The sequence below is a fragment of the Amyelois transitella genome, chromosome 5, assembly GCF_032362555.1.
Source record: "Amyelois transitella isolate CPQ chromosome 5, ilAmyTran1.1, whole genome shotgun sequence".
Lineage (NCBI taxonomy): Eukaryota > Metazoa > Arthropoda > Insecta > Lepidoptera > Pyralidae > Amyelois > Amyelois transitella.
Window position 1 is genome coordinate 11401072 of NC_083508.1, and position 18738 is coordinate 11419809.

The window sequence follows — 18738 nt, forward strand, 5'->3', positions numbered from 1 at the left end:
AACCGGGACTAACGCCAGAACTAATAATTTATAGATAATAAATATCATTGTGATACGTACATATAGTCACGTTCATATGCCTTGCGGGGTAGACAGAGACAACAGTCTTAAAAATACTGATAGGCCACGTTTAGCTGTTTGGCTTAATGATAATACTTATATGATGAATTGAGATTCAAATAGTGACAGGTTACTAGTCAGTCGCCTAAAAGAAGAATCCCAAATTTATAAGCCTATCCCTTAGTCCCCTTTTACAACATCCATGGGAAAGAGATGAAGTGGTCCTATTCTATCTTTTCTAATGGTGCCGTAATTCTAACGCCACACGGCACACTCGCATGTCACTTAGGTAATATCGTAAGAAAAGAGTAAAGATGTCTATGTACACGCAAAGTGATTAAGTTTTTCGTGATATTTCAAGTTTTAGATGATGCCTTAGTAATCGTCGCATATGTATGTGAATCTTCAAATATTTCATTTGCGGAGCCCGGATAGATTGCACCAGAAACTTCAGAGTAGATGATATCATCTGCCTTCCATTGGACTTCAGATCTTTTTGATGGCGTCTCGCTGAACTCCACTTCAACGTACTGGACCCTTGGCTCTGTCTAAAAATTGTTGTTATATAAAACACATTGTAAATAAATAAATATATACGGAACAAATTACACAGATTGAGCTAGCCTCGAAGTAAGTACGAGACTTGTGTTACGAGATACAAACTCAACGATACTATATTTTATAATAAATACCTACTTATGTAGATTAACATCCAAGACCCAGTCCAATTAGAGAAAGTACTTTTCTCATCATGCCCTGGCCAAGATTCGAGCCCGGTACCTCCGTTGTCACAGACAAGCGTACTACCGCTGCGCCACAAAGGCCTCCTTTGCTTTTTTATTGAGGTTTTATACCGATTTCTTTTTTAATTTTAATTTAAAAAAAAATAGAAATATATATCAAGCTGGGAGTCTTAGGTTCAAATAATGCCTATTCACTCAATCGTGTGTATGATATGAGTAATTGGTTATTAGGTACTTACATTATCTTTATGCTTATCCTTCCATTTCCAATAACACACCACAGCTACTAATACCACAAAAATAATGAGCAGACCAGCGATGCTCATTAATACTTTAACTGGAACAGAATGGTTAAATTAGAAATACAAAATTATTATCATTATATTCTTTTTTTATTGGTGCCGTGTGGTTCCCGGCACTTAAACAAAAAAGAATAGGACCACTCCATCTCGTTCCTATGGATGTCGTAAAAGGCGACTAATGGATAAGCTTATAAACTTGGGATTCTTTTTTAGGCGATGGGCTAGCAACCTGTCACTATTTGAATCTCAATTCTATCATTAAGCCAAATAGCTGAACGTGGCCTATCTAGTCTTTTCAAGACTGTTGGCTCAAGGGATATAGACGTGACCATATGTATGTATACCTACTTACTTTTTTCATATTGTGAACTCCCTCTATTGGTCTCAACGTAAAGATCTATTTCATCCAAAATATGTCTTTCACATGTGGCAGTTTTATAATTATAATCACAAGTGTATCTCATGCAAACCATTATAGAGCCGTCGTCAGCTTCGGTCAGTGGCTTTGTGTAAATCAGAGTTTCAACAGACCGGATGTCGTAAGTACTATTCAATAATGTAACGATGTTTTTGGCTGAAAAAAAAATGCTTTATTTCATTTCATTTCCCATATCGTAATTGGGTTCAGGGAGTCGCTTTTTATCTAACTAGCTGTACCCACGACTTCGTCCGCGTGGAATAGTTATTTTGGGCATCATTGAATGATGCCCAAAATATGAATAATAAGTATGAAAGAAACACAAATGTGCCGTGTGGTTTCCGGCCGGGACTTCGTAAAAGGCGACTAAGGGAGGGGCTGATAAGCTTGGGGTTCTTCTTGTAGACGATGAGCTAGCAACCTGTCACTAATCAATTCCATCATTAATCCATACAGCTGAATGTGACGAGACTGTTGGCTGTGTCTACCCCGTGGGGGATATAGACGTAATTGCATGTATGTATGCAGAAATACAAATAAGAATTTAATACTTTACCATTCACTTGAATCCAAAACATATTGGTGTTATTTTCATTTGTGTTGCATTTAAAAGTTCTGTTACTGCCTACTTTATATCTATAACTCCCTCTTCCTTGATTTCCACTCCCTGAAATCAATAAAAAATATGTTATATATTGTTCATATGGGTCGTATAAGACATGAATATTTTGCCATCTATACTACCTAATATTATAAAGCTGAAGAGTTTCTTTGCTTGTTTGAACGCGCTAATCTCAAGAACTACTGGTTCGAGTTGAAAAATTATTTGTGTGTTGAATAGACCATTTATCGAGGAAGGCTTTAAGCTATATAATAACATCACGCTGTAACTTTAAGGAGCGAAGAAATAATGGAAAATGTGAAAAATAAAACGGGGAAAATTATTAATTCTTGAGGGCCTTCAATGATGCCCAAAATAACTATTTCACGCGGACGAAGTCGCGGGCACAGTTAGATATTTATAAAATACTAGTCACCATCATGAGAGAGGAACCAGGAGCACGCTTTTTACCATACTAACGGTTGGGAAAGTCAGATTTTTACACGAAGCGAAATATAGGTACCGATAATGCTATCTATGTATATTAGTACCGTGTGGTTCCCGGCAACAATATTAAAAAAGAATAGAACCACTCCATGTCTTTTCTATGAATGTCATAAAAGGCAATTAAGGTATAGGCTAATAAAGGCAGTCTTCTCCGATATCATTAAGCCTAACAGCTGAACGTGGTCTCTCGGTCTTTCAAGACTGGCTCTGCCTACCCCGCAAGGGATAGACGTGATAATATGTATGTAAGTACTCTCAAAACCGTTCGGAACAAGTGAAGCCCAAAAAAACTTACTGTTATTTTCATCCAACCTTTTATCGACGTTAATTTGAGTGCCATTGTCATTAATTTTATTTTTTGATAATTGTACGGTGCACACTATGGACGATATGTTATCAAATTCGTGAGTATCAAGCAAATTTAGCTTTATTTTTGACACATGAGACGTCATTCCTTTATGTATCACTGAAAAAAAAAAAAAAACGTAAATATACACGGTATAACGAAACGTGCGGAAGAGAGACTTGGTTTAAAACTAGTAATAATAGGATGGATAAATATTTCACAATTACCTACTAATATTATAAATGCGAAAGTTTGTGAGTATGTCAGGATGTCAGTATGGATGTTTGTTACTCTTTCACACAAAAACTACTGAACCGATTACGATGAAATTTGGTATGTAGGTAGCTGAAGACCCAGAATAACATATAGGCTACTTTTTATCCCGGAATTACCGCGGCATTGATAGGGTTTCCATGCGGACGAAGTCGCGGGCGGCCTCTAGTATGATCATAAAGCTAACAATTATACCCGCAAGATTATTTCTTCCAAAAAGAAAAATAGAAGGGCACATTTTTTTCTAAAATAAAAAAGTATAATTTTAATGAAAACTGGCCAGTATGCTGAGCGACTAATTAAAAAAAAATATTAACCCACCCAATGTCGTATTGCCATTAAAATGTTGAGATAACTGAATATATGCTTCTCTTTCTTCGCCACATTCGTAAGTTGAATCATTTCTTCCAGGATTTCTATTGTCACTTGCAGCGCATTCTGAAAAATTAATACAATCTAGATATTAGTCTTGATTTAGCCCATTTTTTTGGTAATTGAAATAATTAAGAAGAAACAATATCAAAATTATTTATAAAAAAACTGATTGTCGTTAAAAGTAAATGATAAAAAAATGAAAAAATGTAGCGGAAAAAAAATATGATAATTATCGACATCACATTAGAAACCTCAAAAATAACAGTATTTCTCCACTATTCAATGGATGTTATCATACATATAAACTTTCCTCTTGAATCACTCTGTCTATTGAAGAAAACTGCATCAAAATCCGGTGCGTAGTTTTAAAGATTTAAGCATACAAAGGGACATAGGGACAGAAAAAGCGACTTTGTTTTACACTATGTAGTGATGATGATGAATTTTACAGTTTACAAAACGCATTACTCACCTTCTTCGCAATACAAAAATAAACACAACAAATAACGGTAAAGACATTTTATACTCATATTTAAAACAATATCATGTTACACCCCGAAATAATTAAATTTCATGTAAATTCTACATTGTTCCTTTGTTAGTAATGTTAGTTTGTACATCATTTGGGAGCGAATGACTAATGTTTAATTTTAAACCTGAAATAAACTGAGGAAAATCAATGGATTTATGCGTTTTACAGTAAGTGCTTTTGATAAATTATTTAAAAATAGGTATCTGTGTTGCCCACTACTACTGAGGTAAGTTCTTATTTAACGAGAAATGTTGTATTTTGAAGAATGTTCATCATAAAATAATCATCATACTAATATATATCATCATAAAAGCGAAAATATGTAAGTAGTACTTACATACTTACATACCTACTTATATTCGCGTCGGATCACCCGAGTTCGATGCCCAGCAACTACTTTTTTATTATTATTATTACATTTTGATATTTTTTTTGTTTTTTATTTTTATTTTTTATGGTTTTGCTAACGTCCACCAACCACAGCTCGGTCACCCAGGTACTACACACATAATCCAATTAAATGCCAGGGCATAATCTGAAAAGATTTCATAATTAAGTATTTTCTTACAAACAGCGTATTCATGGCATCTACATTCAGCCTAAAGTATTTGTTAAATCATACTCGTATCTATACTAATATTATAAAGCCGAAAAGTTTGTTTGTGTGAACGCGCTAATCTCAGGAACTACTGGTTCGAATTGAAAAATTATTTTTGCGTTGAATAGACATTTTATCGAAGAAGGCTTTAGGCTATATAACATCACGCTGCAACTATAAGGAGCAAAGAAATAATGGAAAATGTGAAAAAAAAACGGAGAAAACTATTCATCATTGAGAGCTTCAATGATGCCCAAAATAACTACTCCACGCGGACGAAGTAGTGGGCACAGCTAGTTTAATTATATAAATACGTACCTAAAAAGACATCTAAAAATGCTTGGAGTGGAATCAACCCCCAATATCAGTTCCTAAGTGAGTACCAGATATAAAAAAAAACATTAACTTTTCAGTGATAAAATACTTTAATAATAATTGAACACATTCACATTGACAATTATATTATTGGAACCCTTGCAATTAAATACTTTACTCGGTTTCAATTGGCGTGTAAAACATGTAGTAAACTTATGCAAAGAAATCCTGAATTAATGAAAATTAATAAATAAATAATGATATACTGGCCAAAACTGTGCTTTGTGGTTACTAGCGCTTTAGAAAAGGACCACTCCATATCTTTCATAGGCTAGCAACCTGTCTTAAAAATCAATCAATGGAAGAGACTTCTGGGTTTTTCTTTTATTTCTATCTAAGTAAGGAAAAGAGTCAATAGTTTTAAAAATTAAGAGAATTTGGACCAACTTATAATTTTGTTTACATCATATCTTACGCCAAATTTAACAGAGTGTATATAAAAAGATGAATGAATATACTATAGTGTCATTATACAAAAACTATGATGTTAGTAGATATGTATATTGTGTTTGATTTGTGAAGAATATCTTAACTTAGACATCCATTGATCTATACTTACGAGAAAATAGTATAAAGAAATCTATATAGTTACATGATATGAATAGTTAATACATGTAAAAATTGCTTAACTTTTAAATACATTTTTGACAAACTCACTTTAATATTATCCATAGTAATAATAAAAGCATTATTCAATTAGTTGCGCGATTATATACGACTAAACAGATTGTGATGCAATTTTTGTGTAGGTACAACGATAGTGCGAAGCCTACTACCTTTTTACTATTAGATATACCTATTATTATTAATAATACTGGCAAATTAGAAGTGCAATCACGAATTTTTAAAAGCTTTGAATTATAAGAACAATTAATAGATTTTCAAAATATTACGCAATTTGGTCCCATTTAACCCCAGCTGATGTACTTAAAACTACTTAATTATCACAGGATAGCTGATTTACGATTGATTATGCAGAATGACTAAGATATAAAAAGAGATATTCACTAAATGTTCTGACTAGATTTAAAAAAAAGGGGGCAGATGAAGTTCGAAAATAAATTTTGGGAAAATTGTTTTTTTTTTTATAATGACACAAAAGAATGTTATTACGCATTATAATAAAATAATTGTAATGTGTCTACTAAAGTACTTACCATTGAAAATTACTTTCATAATTCATTCATTTGCACTACGTGATATTTGTAACATATTGTGTTTGTTTCGCTTTCATGCTTTAATAAAGAAGCAGAACATTATATTATTTTCCATTATTAATTTGAATCAATTTAAATAAAAATCATTTTTACAATAAATAAAATTAACTGAAAAATTTAAAATTATAACCTTATAATTATTATAACCCTATTTTCTACCCTATATTTTATTTAATACGAAATTTATTGCACTTACAAATATTTCTTAACTAACTTTTTATTGCTAAAAATATTGAAAACTGTTATTCAATATTTTTACAGTATATTTTATTGCGTTGTTGACGGTTCTTAAGGCAATATACAAAAGTAGGCGAGAAACGATGTACCTATATCTACGTATGTTGCATGTGATATAGACATTTATTAACTAACCTCAAAGCTGCCTATTTTAATAAGTAGTACATATATTTAATTAATAAATTATTTTTTATGATAATTTACATAATTTCTTAGCAGGATACAAACAGAGTGTGAGATGACTTATTAATTAAATTATGATAAATTTAAAATGAGGAGGAAAATAAAAAAATGAAGTTTTCATTTTGAGCTGTATGTTCTTATATAGGTATGACTCGCTTTTCTCAACTTAAACCAAGTAAATCCTAAAATATTCCAAAATGATTGTAAAAATATTTCAAAATTAACGATGATCACAGAACTATTTTACTTTTCTCAGTTATGTGATAACAAAGATACGATTGAGTTAAGAACCTCTTCCTTTTGGAAGTCGGTTAAAAATATGTAGGTATGTGCGATTTTTAATATTATTCCCTCCGCGCTTCGTCTTAGTTTGGTAACTATCGACGCGAACAAGTATTGAAAGATGCTCAAACTATAACAAAGGGGACAATCTGTGGGTCAAATCCATCTCGTAACACTGCCCGTTTCGAGGCTGTTCTAGTGTGAACTATCCCTTAACTTTTTACTAAAGGCATTCGCCATTATTATAGGGTGCAATTATTTAAAACCTTAATTAATTTAACTAAGGGTCACATGGAATGTCTTTTTAACCTATGTCTATAAGGTGTTAGGAACTTCGTTCCCAAAATTTTGATTTATTAAATAAGACCACAGAAATCTTAATTTTTATAAAGGCATAATACTCGTATATCTAGCCTAGTCTTGCGTGCTTATCGTAAAGTTTTCTGAATTATATGATAAATATTAATTCTCAAAATGTGCTTGTAGATTCTGCTGAAGTTTCCTGCGTTCCACTCGTATCGTCCTGGCCATCCAGAGAGCCAAAACGATGCACAATATCTGGAAGAAAAGGAATAGGAAAATAGGCCGTCAATAATACTTTAAAGCTAACTTTTTGTAAAGTTGGTGTGGTAGTCTTCGGCGGAGAAACCTGATCCGTTTGCATAAAATCTAAAACTATTGGGGTTGACTATCCAAATAATAATTGAATTGATTTATCAGCTCCAATTAAAAAACAAAAATAGTTTTCAAGAAACCTCTTGAAAAATAAAAGTAGCTTAACTTTGTGATTAAAATCTTTACCATATAAAGATTTTAATCAGAAATCTATTTAACAACATTCTCTTTTTCACTTTTTTTCACAAAAAGAATCGAATACTTACTTCCAGGAGAGCAAAAATAACACCAGTAGTTATGAGGATGTTTCCTTTAAATGCTTTCTTTTGGCGTAAAGCTTCTTCACAGCCCCGGCCGTAGTACGTCTTCTCTGTAAGGCAGGTGGAGTGCAAATGACGCCTGGCTGCGCCATCTCGCAGCGGATGTGCGCGGGAGCAGCAAGAGGGGGGGATGTCCCGGTGAAGAATGCTGTAATCAGTTGGCCCGTCGACGCCACAGCATTGGTTCTAGAATAAATTTTAACATAAAAAAGGAGTTATTTTTTTTGATTGACTAAGTCTAAGAAACAAGAACGTCAGGTACCTATACATCTGTCGAGTGATGTTACAATTACGAAGATTGATTCACATCACAGAACGATAGACATAGGTTGCGGACAACGAAACTCACCTCAGACTGCAGATGGTCCCAGAAAGCTTGGTTGCTGGAGAACTCGTCTTCAACAGTAGCGTTCTTGTAGAACTGAACTCGGAGTTCGCTGCTCCCCCCCACCCAAGCACTTAAGACCGCCCCTCCTACGCCCACCACTACTTCCACGGATACCAAGAAGATAAAGAAACACGTGTGCTGCGAAAAAAGTTAGATTATTAATGGAGAATTCAAAACAGTATGAGAGACATAAAAACTTCTTGCCTTCTGGCAAATCGGAAAAATATCATTATCATCAAAGACAGGACCATAAACTCGAAAATACTCTATACGAAGGCCACATTCAGCTGGATGTCTTCATAATTGAATTGAAATTCAAATGCAGTTTATTTTATTTATGTATCTAAAGAGAAGCATTATCACCAACGCCTCTTTAAATTCCCTAGAATACAGTAGAGAGATATAATCCATGTAGAAGAAGCAAATAATGAGAATTGAAGTAACGACTCACCACATAAAGAGTCTTAACGTGTTCCCTCAAAGCGCCAATGCAGCCCAGAACAGCAGTGACAACCAGACAAAGTCCCAACGTCAGGAGGAAGGCCAGGACTCCCCTGGACAAAGCCGACTGTTGCTCCGGGCGAGACTTCTTCTCCCTCATGTTCATCACGCAGATCGCCATTAGCACCAGACCAAAGAGCTACATCAAAAATAAACTTTTTATTATTTCACTCCATTGTTTTATTTGGGTGAGCAATATTTTGGAGTTTAGAATATTTTTGGACCCTTTTTTCCACGACCATGTTGTATTTTTTTCCAGCCTATTTTTGATTCTTTAGTGGTAGAATTTTACAAAACACTATTAACGCCACCTAAACTTTTTGGTGTCTGCGAAATTTTAAGTTCAACCGGCTCTACGTTGTTGTAAATTAAAAAGATGTTCTATTTGAAAAGTGGGTTTAACTCGGTAGTATTTTCACCTTCACAAATTAAATCTTATAAATACCAAAAATTATTATTATGAGAATGTTCTTGTGTTATAAAATGCAGTAATAAGTAGTTTATTAAGTACCTTCGAAATAAATGAACAATTAAATATAATGATCAATCAATCGATCACTTTTATTTGTGATTTTATGAACAGAAATATAGTTAAAGATGATGAACAAAAAAAATTGTTGATGAAACATGATTAGTTTTAAAGTTACTAATCATAACTATCTTCAACAAAGCAAAGAAAATTGACAACGTAGTTGACGATAGAAGAATCGATATTCACAAGAAAGACATTACTCGTAACAACGGTGCCACTTATAAAATTATCGATCATCAAAATTTTATTATTCAAGAACAAAATACTTACAATACAAATGATATTGAATAATGTTAGGAAAAACTTCATACAGCGCAGACTTCGCGGCTTCATTTTTGGGAGTTTTTTTTTTTTTTTTGGAAATAATTCGGACTATGGACAACAGGCAGGACAGGACCACCGGACGTAACGTGGACAACGGAAGTGAAGCTTCATGGCTTGTATCGATCATTGCATTTGACGACCCCAGTGGTTATTAGTGGTCGGAGTATAATGACAAGAGGAGCGGAATTTTAATTATTTTTTAACCTTTGTGTTCATGCACTTTAAAATATTATGTTACGGGAAAAATGTACTTTAAAACAAATGAAAATAAAACTCCACTCTTCCTGAACTAATTTAAAAATGTATATTTTCGTTAAAAGAATTAAACATTATACATTAAATACAAACGGGACTTATTTGTTAACAATTTGCCCTTCAACATGTCTTTCGATCGTCACTTTTTTATTTTATGTTCTTTCTGAAAAACTCTTTTTTTATTTGTGGCCAGTTGCAAACATAAAGAGGTTGCTTATTTTCAACCACTTTGTTAATCATAAATAAGAGGAAGTGATAGGTGAATCACAGCAAAAGCCACTTGTTTAGTCCTGCTGTTACTTAATATTTCTAAATAAACAAGACGTTAGTGTGCAATAAAAATTGAGATTAATTTATACACCGAACGTAAATTTTTTCGGTCTTCCAAAGTTCTTCTTTTAGGTCTTGGACTTTAATTTTAGGTTATGGCGATGGACTGGCAACCTGGCACAATTTCTGAATCTCACAAGCGGCCTTCAATTCTTTTGCCTATTCACTCTTGTCTACCGCATACTAGTCATTACATTCGTATGTAAACTATGTATGTTTCTAGATCAGTGTTCGGTTTTTCTGTGTTTATTTCCGTCTCCGCTCCGCTCATCACTATATCACAATATATGGAACGTGGGAAACCACGTGTCCATTTCCCCACACTTCATGGCTGTCTTTCAGCTACTCCTTGTTATTTACCAACATACCTTCTTCAATTAATAAAGAACTTAATTGCAAGAATAAAGGGCTTCTTATAGATTGCTCGCAAAATTTTCCTTTGTCTTTTCGACGTCTTATTGTATTTTTCGAAATGAACTTTATTGTAACGCAAAAGGGTTGTTTTTATGATTATATCATGTTACGGTTAAAGGATTATAAGAGTTACGTTATGCCATAGCATTACTTATACTGTAAATATTGATAACATTATACTATATACAAGCCTATATAAAGTTGCAGTGGTCACCAAGGTAATCTATTTCTTTACCATAAGTATTCATATAAAAATAACGTACATTTATGGGTTACCCTGCTGATAAAGTTCCTCGCTAAACGCTCAAAGAGCTTCCCGTATATTAATTCGCAATAAAAACATAAACCTATAACTGCCTTCGATCCTCGACGTCTCGTAATTAGGACCAACGCCAAAACGATGACATTATTTCAATTAGCGTTATAGTAAGTAAGTTTATTTGCCCTTACAATAACGGGGGGCTTTTCACTGAATTAGTTGTAGAAAAAGAGGTAAAAGTTGACTGGAAGATATCGCATAAGCGATAAGTCCGCCTTTGTACCATCTCTGTCTGTTTTGTGCTGTTTTTTATCGATTATGGGGCAAATAAAGAGTTTTATCTATTTTTCTAAAATAAGTCTTTATAAGGTCAAAATAAAACACGAAACCAGTCATGATGAGTTTATTCTGCTCTTTATAAATACATCAGTATCGGACGGTACTTTTATAGACTTGCACGCTGTTCTTCAGATTGTTGGCTATCCACATGGCCAGCAGCATGCTTGAGGTCTGAAATCAGATGAGAGATATCAACAACGATTTTAAAAAGAGCATAATTAATAAATAAAAATAAATATATACGAGACAAATTACACAGATTGAGTTAGCCTCGAAGTAAGTTCGAGACTTGTGTTACGAGATACTAACTCAACGATACTATATTTTATAATAATAATAAATAATAAATACTTATATAGATAAACATCCAAGACCCAGGCCAATCAGAAAAAGTTCTTTTCTCATCATGCCCTCGCCGGGATTCGAACCCGGGACCTCCGGTGTCACAGACAAGCGTACTACCGCTGCGCCACAGAGGCCGTCTTCTTCATGAGAGCACGAGACATTATAGCACGAAGTCGCCGGACCATATTCGCTTCACTGTATTTACCTTCATGGTTGTAGACCTAGAGCCCCGTAGCAAAAGCGATGACCCATCGATAGTATCGGTGTTTCACTTTTTATTACGACGTGAAAAGAGACAGCGATAGTTTTTCGCGCGATAAAAATGGCGTTCGGCTTTACGGGTGCTGGTCAAATATGTCAAAATGCTCGTGTCACTATTAAATATAAATATATATATACGGGACAAATTACACAGATTGAGTTAGCCTCGAAGTAAGTTCGAGACTTGTGTTACGAGATACTAACTCAACGATACCTACTATATTTTATAATAATAATAAATAATAAATACTTATATAGATAAACATCCAAGACCCAGGCCAATCAGAAAAAGTTCTTTTCTGATCATGCCCTGGCCGGGATTCGAACCCGGGACCCCCGGTGTCACAGACAAGCGTATTACCGCTGCGCCACAGAGGCCGTCAAATTACATATTACATTACTATTGTATCGAGAGAGTAGTGAAGAGATTAAATATATATTCTTCCTCTTGACTTAAGTCCCAGTAGCATCCTCACCACTCTGGCGAGGAGCCTGGATACCGTTCGACCACCAACGCTCAGATTAAATATGTATTATCACATAAATATTCTTACGAAGAAACCATTGGACTGCTCTGTGCAACCTTTCAAAGCACGGTACGAAGCAACATTATCGATTTCAATTAATATTGCATGTCCATTTATGAGCTTACGTGTGCAGGTACCACGTTACTTTATTAAGTACTAGAGGCCGCCCGCGACTTCGTCCGCATGGAAACCCTATCAATCCTGCGGGAACTCTGGGATAAAAATATGTGTGTGCCTATGTGTTATTCTGGGTCTTCAGCTACCTTCATACCAAATTTCATGGTAATCGGTTCAGTAGTTTTTGCGTGAAAGAGTAACAAACATCCATACAAACTTTCGCCTTTATAATAGTAGTAGGATGTAGTTCATATATAGCCGTGTGGTTCCCAATATAAAAAAAAACAATAGAACCACTTTATGTCTTTACCGTGGATGTCGGCGGCTACGGGGTAGGCTTATAAACTTCGGATTCTTCTTTTTAGGCAATGTACTGGAAACCACTACTCACTATTTGAATCTCAATTCTATCATTAAACCAAATAGCTGGACGTGGCCTATCAGTCTTTTATGACTGTTGGCTCTGTCAACACTGCAAGGGATACAGACGTGATTAGTTGAATGAATGAATGAAAAGTAGTTCATAGCTTGGTTCATTGGTTTCCTAAAGACAGAATTTTAAGTGTTGTGATAAATTATCTTTAAATTTAAATAATATTTTAGAAAAACTTAGATTTTACCTCGAACCAGAAACTGAGAACGCCTGCTCCAAGCAACCAGTCAGCATCAGAGCGAAGGATGAACAGAATCTCATCCTCACAGCCAACGGAGAAATAGGAGGCGGTACTGTCAACATTGAGGACTCATTAGAATTTATAACACAACTAACATGAGGAATCTCTTGGCGCAGGAACGTCTTAAAGAATTGTAGTTTGATTTAAACCTAAATCTAAATTCAGTACACTCTATACATAAATCTATTTAAAATTGCATAACCATAAAATTTTTTTTTTTAATTTTTTGTTATTATTTAAATATCGTATGTCAATTAATCACAGCCATGTATTTTCTCGTCCACATTTCTATTCTAAGTTTGGATAGTTGGGAAGTTGACGTTGTTGAAAAAAAGCTGCAGTGCAGTCTAGTTTAATACTCACTCAACACAAACGTTGTACAACTGCTGCTGGGCGTACGGTGTCTTGGCTCTTTGGGCTCGAGGACAGCAAGACAGGCTGATGTCCTTCTGTATAGCTCGATAGTCTTCGGGTCCATTCAGGCCGCAGCATTCGTACTATAAAGATAGAACCAATCATAATAAAAAAGGTGAACTTTACAGGCGAAACATTCAAGAAACTTGCTGGAGTTTGTAACAAAAAATTAAAAGCTACTAAAAACGGGTGAAATTTAAAAGTTCTGGTGCTTTTTTGACATGATGAATAGAAAATGGAAATGCTTAATTTATAATTTCTAAAAACTATGTAAGTAGTTAAAACATCATTCAAAGGATTTAAATTTCAATGTTTATAAGAAAAGTGACACGACAAGTATGAAAAATAAAATTGAGTATGAGAAATACCACGGGAATACTTAAGATTCTTATATAGATAGAAGATAAACTCTTTATTGCACCAATAGAAAAAGATCATGAGGTAAAGAGGCGGACTAATCGCTAAAGCAATCTCTTCTAGTCAACTCTAGGATGAATAATTCTTCTAATGAAAATAATTTCACTTAATAACTCTTAGTTTTCATATAGATACAATTTACTTCAGTCTGCAGATTGTCCCACAGTTTTTCATGCAGTCCCATCTCCTCAGCGGTCACATTCCTGAAGAAGTCTTCTCTCAGCCACTCCGTCACCCTGAACTCAAGCCCGTAACGCTGCACCGCCACGAAGATGGCTGTCATCAGCTCGAAGATCACTATGATGAGCAGGAATCCCACGTACTGTAAAAAAATTTACCACATTTTTTATTATATCGATATAGATAGATTTGTATACGAACATATGGTCACGTCTATATGCCTTGTGAGGTAGACAGAGCCAATAGTCTTGAAAAGACTGAATGGCCACGGTCAGCTATTTGGCTTAATGATAGAATTGAGATTCAAATAGTGACAGGTTGCTAGCCTATCGCCTAAAAGAAGGATCCCAAGTTTATAAGCCTACCCCTTAGTCGGCTTTTACGACATCCATGGGAAAGAGATGGAGTGGTCCTATTCTTTTTTGTATTAGTGCCGGGAACCACACGGCAAAGATTTGTATACGTAAATTAATAAATTACTCTTCTTCTTCAGGTGTTAATCCCGGTTCCATATCCTGACCTCTCTAGACAGGAGCCCTGGGTGCGCCTTTGTACTAAAATCCTGTATTGAATAAGTCTGTTTTTTTCAACTGGCCTCCACAACCTTTGAAGGGGAACCTGACCCACATTGAATCATATTAGAAGCTGCACTAGATGAATGTGCCTCTTTTTACTCGCTTTTTAGGACATCCATGAGAAAAAGATTATGGTCCTTTTTAATAAAATTATCGGGAACTACACGGCGCTGGCTATAGGTATATTCGAAATCTATAATCTTGTCAACAATAATTGCCCCCAAGCTCATTTTCAAATGGTAAGAATAAAAAAATTCCTAGACAAAATCACCAAGTAAAGGATCTTGACATGGTTCCTTAACACTCCGAAGCAGCCGAAACTAGCCACAGTGATGAGCAGGACGCTGGCCGCTATGATGATGACGTCTCCGGCCAAGGTGCCCGCCGCGTGCTCCTCGCCATACTGCTTCAAGATCTTGGTGTCCACGACCGCAAACCCAAACACGCATACCGCCACGATCTTTGAAGTAAAGGAATGTAAAGTCACAAAACTGGACAGATTTTTAACTTTCAATCTTTTCAAGACTGTTGGCACTGTCTACCCCGCAAGCGATATAGACGTGACTACGTGTATGTATGTATGTTTGTAAAAACAGAAAGATAGTTCTTAATTAGATGACTAAAAGAATATTGAATTGCACGAATAGGCATTTTCGGGCAAAGGAATAGGACCTTTTTCAGTAGATGTCGTAGTCATATTTCTATTCTAAGTTTGGATAATTGTGAAGTTGAGGTTATTGAAGAAAATGCTGCAATGCAGTTTGTTGCCGCTTCTTCTTCACTGACGCTTTGGAAACGGCAGTGAACTTAGTTTTAAGTACCTAATTTATTTGACGTCAACCAATGTTGTGAATCCAAAAGATATGACAATATTGAGTGATATTTGGAATGTCTCATAATAACGAATAAAAATTTTGAAGTTGAATTTGAAACTTTGTTATATATTTTCACAGCATCTAAAGGAAATCTACCACACTAAGAAGCCTCTTTTTTCAATTATATCTTGTCTTTGACCTTTACCAGCTAGACAGATTCAACGGTCTGAGACGGATTTAATGATGATAGTGAGTTTAAGAATCGATTGATATAATAGCAAAATACTTACAATACATAACGCATTCAGGACCAAAAGTATACCCTTAGCGCATCCAGTTGTGAATTCAGTCCACTTGACCGCCATGGTCGGAGGTCTGTTGTGAAGCGTGTGTCGCTTGACATTGAATGAAATACTCCTTTTGTATTGTACGTAGAGTTATAAATTCTAGAAGCACATAAACATTTTCATTATCATCACAGTTGGCACCAGTACAAAAAAGAATAGGACCACTCCATCTCTTTCCCATGGATGTCGTAAAAGGCGACTAAGGGATAGGCTTACAAACTTGGGATGCTTTTCTTAGGCGATGGGCTAGCAAGCAACCTTTCACTATTTGAATCTCAATTCTATCATTAAGCCAAATAGCTGAACGTGGCTTATCAGTCTTTTCAAGACTGTTTGCTCTGTCTACCCCACAAGGGATATAGACGTGACCATATGTATGTATGTGTCATCGTGGGCGTTGGAGCTGATGTCGTCCCACTCGAAGATGAACCACGAACCAGAAATGGGAAAGTCGAGTAGTAATTACACAGATCGACTACTTTTCCACCTCTTATTACCTATAAATCTTCTCGGATCTGATTTAAACATGGGTCATGGTATTAACATTAAGAGGATTAAAATAAATTTAAACTCAGTCCTTGATAAAAAGATCATTTAGAGACGCGTTACCTCAGTTGGCATCTAACTTAACAAAACAATAGAGCATTTAAACTCTCCATCTAGGCTTATTTGCTGCTATACCTCTATGACATTTTTTTACCGTGTCATGTACACAACAAGATCGATACTCTGAGAATACACACGTGGTATGACGTGCTACATGAATAATTACAATTTTATCGATCATCGCTTGCATTTTTAAATTTGCTACGTTGTTGTTGGCGCGCAAAGAATTGTTATTGTCCTGGGGAATGTTTCAACAACTTCTAAGACTACGATCGTTATAACGATCCAGTAAACATTAAGTCAGGTGATTAAAGGTAGACTCCCATCTGGTCTCGAATGTGATCATTCGGGACCAGATGGCAGTCTACCTTTTATGTTTTACCTTTTATTGCTCATATTATGTTTGTAACACTGGTTCAAAGTGCGTGTTCCCTGACCGAAGTAATTCTATCCTAAATTTAGTAAAAGGGGTTGGTATAGCTTTTTAAACAAGAATTGATTGTAATGAAACTGTTTTTATTTTTATCAACATGATTACTTAAATTACAAAATCTTAAAAGTATATATAAACTTAATATTAAGTACATCGGGCTCCAAGCATAACTTTCATATTTATATATTTTATATTTCCTGGGGATCACTGTACTTATATAAGAAACTACAAAGCTTAATTTTCATACAACGTAGGTCATTAAGTTTGACTTTAATTTACAAATCATTTTCAAATTAAAAGTTTTTTTTCTGCTGAATAGAAAATAATTACGTATACTATCAAAATGTCATCGAAATTCTATTAACCTTTTTCGGAAGGAAAAAAGAAACATGGAACAAATAAATAAAATCATTAAAACAAAAAGATTTAAATAACAATTACATAAAGATGTTATAAATAATCGGTGATAATATAAATAAAGTCATAGTGTATGACAATGAACTCGCCCCAGAGTTACTCCAAGTGTAGGTGTAGTTATAGACTGGTTCCCTGGAAAAAAGAAGAAAATAACTATCAGAAGTTATAGATAGAAACAAAATTCGCGCCTCATTTGTGACATAAAGACTAAATCTTTCCACTTGCCACGATCCCTACATACCTACTTCTTTCGCTTCATCTAAATTCATTAGGTACTTATTTGTGCTGGCAAATTAGGGTAAGAACTCACAAGTCATTGCAAAATGCACTATGGAAGTGAATGTGTAGCCATAGATCCACGAATGAGGCATATTTCTTATCTTCTCTCTCCCTCTCTCTCTCAGTGAATCGAAATAGGGAAATCCGGAGTAAGACGATACCGGGACCAACACGAAGGATTGATGCTGATTCTATTATATTAAGGGTTAATTGATTTCCTCTTTTAAATTATTTTTTTTCCGTTACAATGGCATTAACATTGTATTTGTATTATTTTATTTTATCTGATATTTCTTTACTTTTTGATCGTAGTCTGGTATAAACCCTAATCCCCGCCATAGTCACCTTTCATTGACTAATTGTTACATGCAAAATCTGGAACGTAAGAATCTTTGGAAATTCCTTTTTAGTGCATAAATTAATGTTTCCTTGTAAGGTAAGTAAGATAATTAAAAAAGGTCTGAGGAAGACTTCTTTAAAATGCCCAAAGATGTCGCTTTTACGTACAGCATTCCTTTTACTTATCAGCTCATTAATTTATTTTCCTACATTATGACTATGATTAATTTCTACTTAGTAAGCAACTTTGTAATGTAGCTATCATTAAAACTTGTACGTAGTTAATTTATTGATGAAGTTATCTTTTTCATAATTAGGGAGCAGGGGTTGTAAATTAATACAATATACAGATAAAGTGTCCAACAAATATATTTCTAACCTAATGTCATGATTCAGAGTATAAAAGTCGTAGCTAGAGTATAATAGTCGTTTTTAGTGTCGATATTTTTTTCTATTGCACAAAATTCTTTATGAACAGAATATGCCTCGGTATTTCTTTATATTTCTTAATATTATATATCACAATTTATATTTATTTCTTTTAATATTTCAACATGTCTTTATTTTCTTCAGACACTTATAATGGTGAAGCTGCAACTTAAACTACCATCATTATAAATACCAAGGCAAGATTTGTCTTACTTTAATTATTACGCCTTAACATAA

General features: G+C 34.6%; 3 protein-coding genes across 4 annotated transcripts in view; all 3 read right to left on the reverse strand.

The window, feature by feature from the left end:
• The window catches only part of LOC106137109 (putative acyl-CoA-binding protein), a 347495-nt gene that overhangs the window by 288520 nt on the left and 40237 nt on the right, over window positions 1–18738 (reverse strand). Inside the window, exon 5 of one of the 2 annotated variants that reach the window (XM_060944459.1) lies at window positions 18726–18736. The exons of the other annotated variant lie outside the window; for it this stretch is intronic. The gene's annotated coding sequence lies outside the window, so the exon portion shown is untranslated. Of the gene's footprint in view, window positions 1–18725; window positions 18737–18738 lie in introns of those variants that run through there. 2 annotated transcript variants of the gene reach the window in all.
• On the reverse strand, window positions 7512–9738 carry LOC106140314 (23 kDa integral membrane protein-like). Its single transcript, XM_013341891.2, has 5 exons — window positions 9676–9738; window positions 8824–9012; window positions 8334–8510; window positions 7931–8170; window positions 7512–7607 (listed from the first exon to the last, which is right to left on the reverse strand). Exons 1-5 carry the CDS (start codon window positions 9736–9738, stop codon window positions 7512–7514), a joined length of 765 nt encoding a protein of 254 aa, XP_013197345.2.
• LOC106140313 (23 kDa integral membrane protein-like) lies at window positions 11414–16035 on the reverse strand. Its single transcript, XM_060944485.1, has 6 exons — window positions 15942–16035; window positions 15108–15296; window positions 14224–14403; window positions 13614–13747; window positions 13197–13302; window positions 11414–11497 (listed from the first exon to the last, which is right to left on the reverse strand). Exons 1-6 carry the CDS (start codon window positions 16014–16016, stop codon window positions 11414–11416), a joined length of 768 nt encoding a protein of 255 aa, XP_060800468.1. The 5' UTR covers window positions 16017–16035.

Coding starts and splice junctions, on each gene's coding strand:
- LOC106140314 (XM_013341891.2), bottom strand. CDS start 9,738: ATGAAGCCGCGAAGTCTGCGCTGTATGAAGTTTTTCCTAACATTATTC. Junction 9,013..9,675: donor TATTCAATATCATTTGTATT/GTAAGTATTTTG, acceptor TTTTTGATGTAG/CTCTTTGGTCTGGTGCTAAT. Junction 8,511..8,823: donor ACGTTAAGACTCTTTATGTG/GTGAGTCGTTAC, acceptor CTTTTTTCGCAG/CACACGTGTTTCTTTATCTT.
- LOC106140313 (XM_060944485.1), bottom strand. CDS start 16,016: ATGGCGGTCAAGTGGACTGAATTCACAACTGGATGCGCTAAGGGTATA. Junction 13,303..13,613: donor TTGTACAACGTTTGTGTTGA/GTGAGTATTAAA, acceptor CAATGTTGACAG/TACCGCCTCCTATTTCTCCG. Junction 11,498..13,196: donor TTCTCAGTTTCTGGTTCGAG/GTAAAATCTAAG, acceptor ATCTGATTTCAG/ACCTCAAGCATGCTGCTGGC.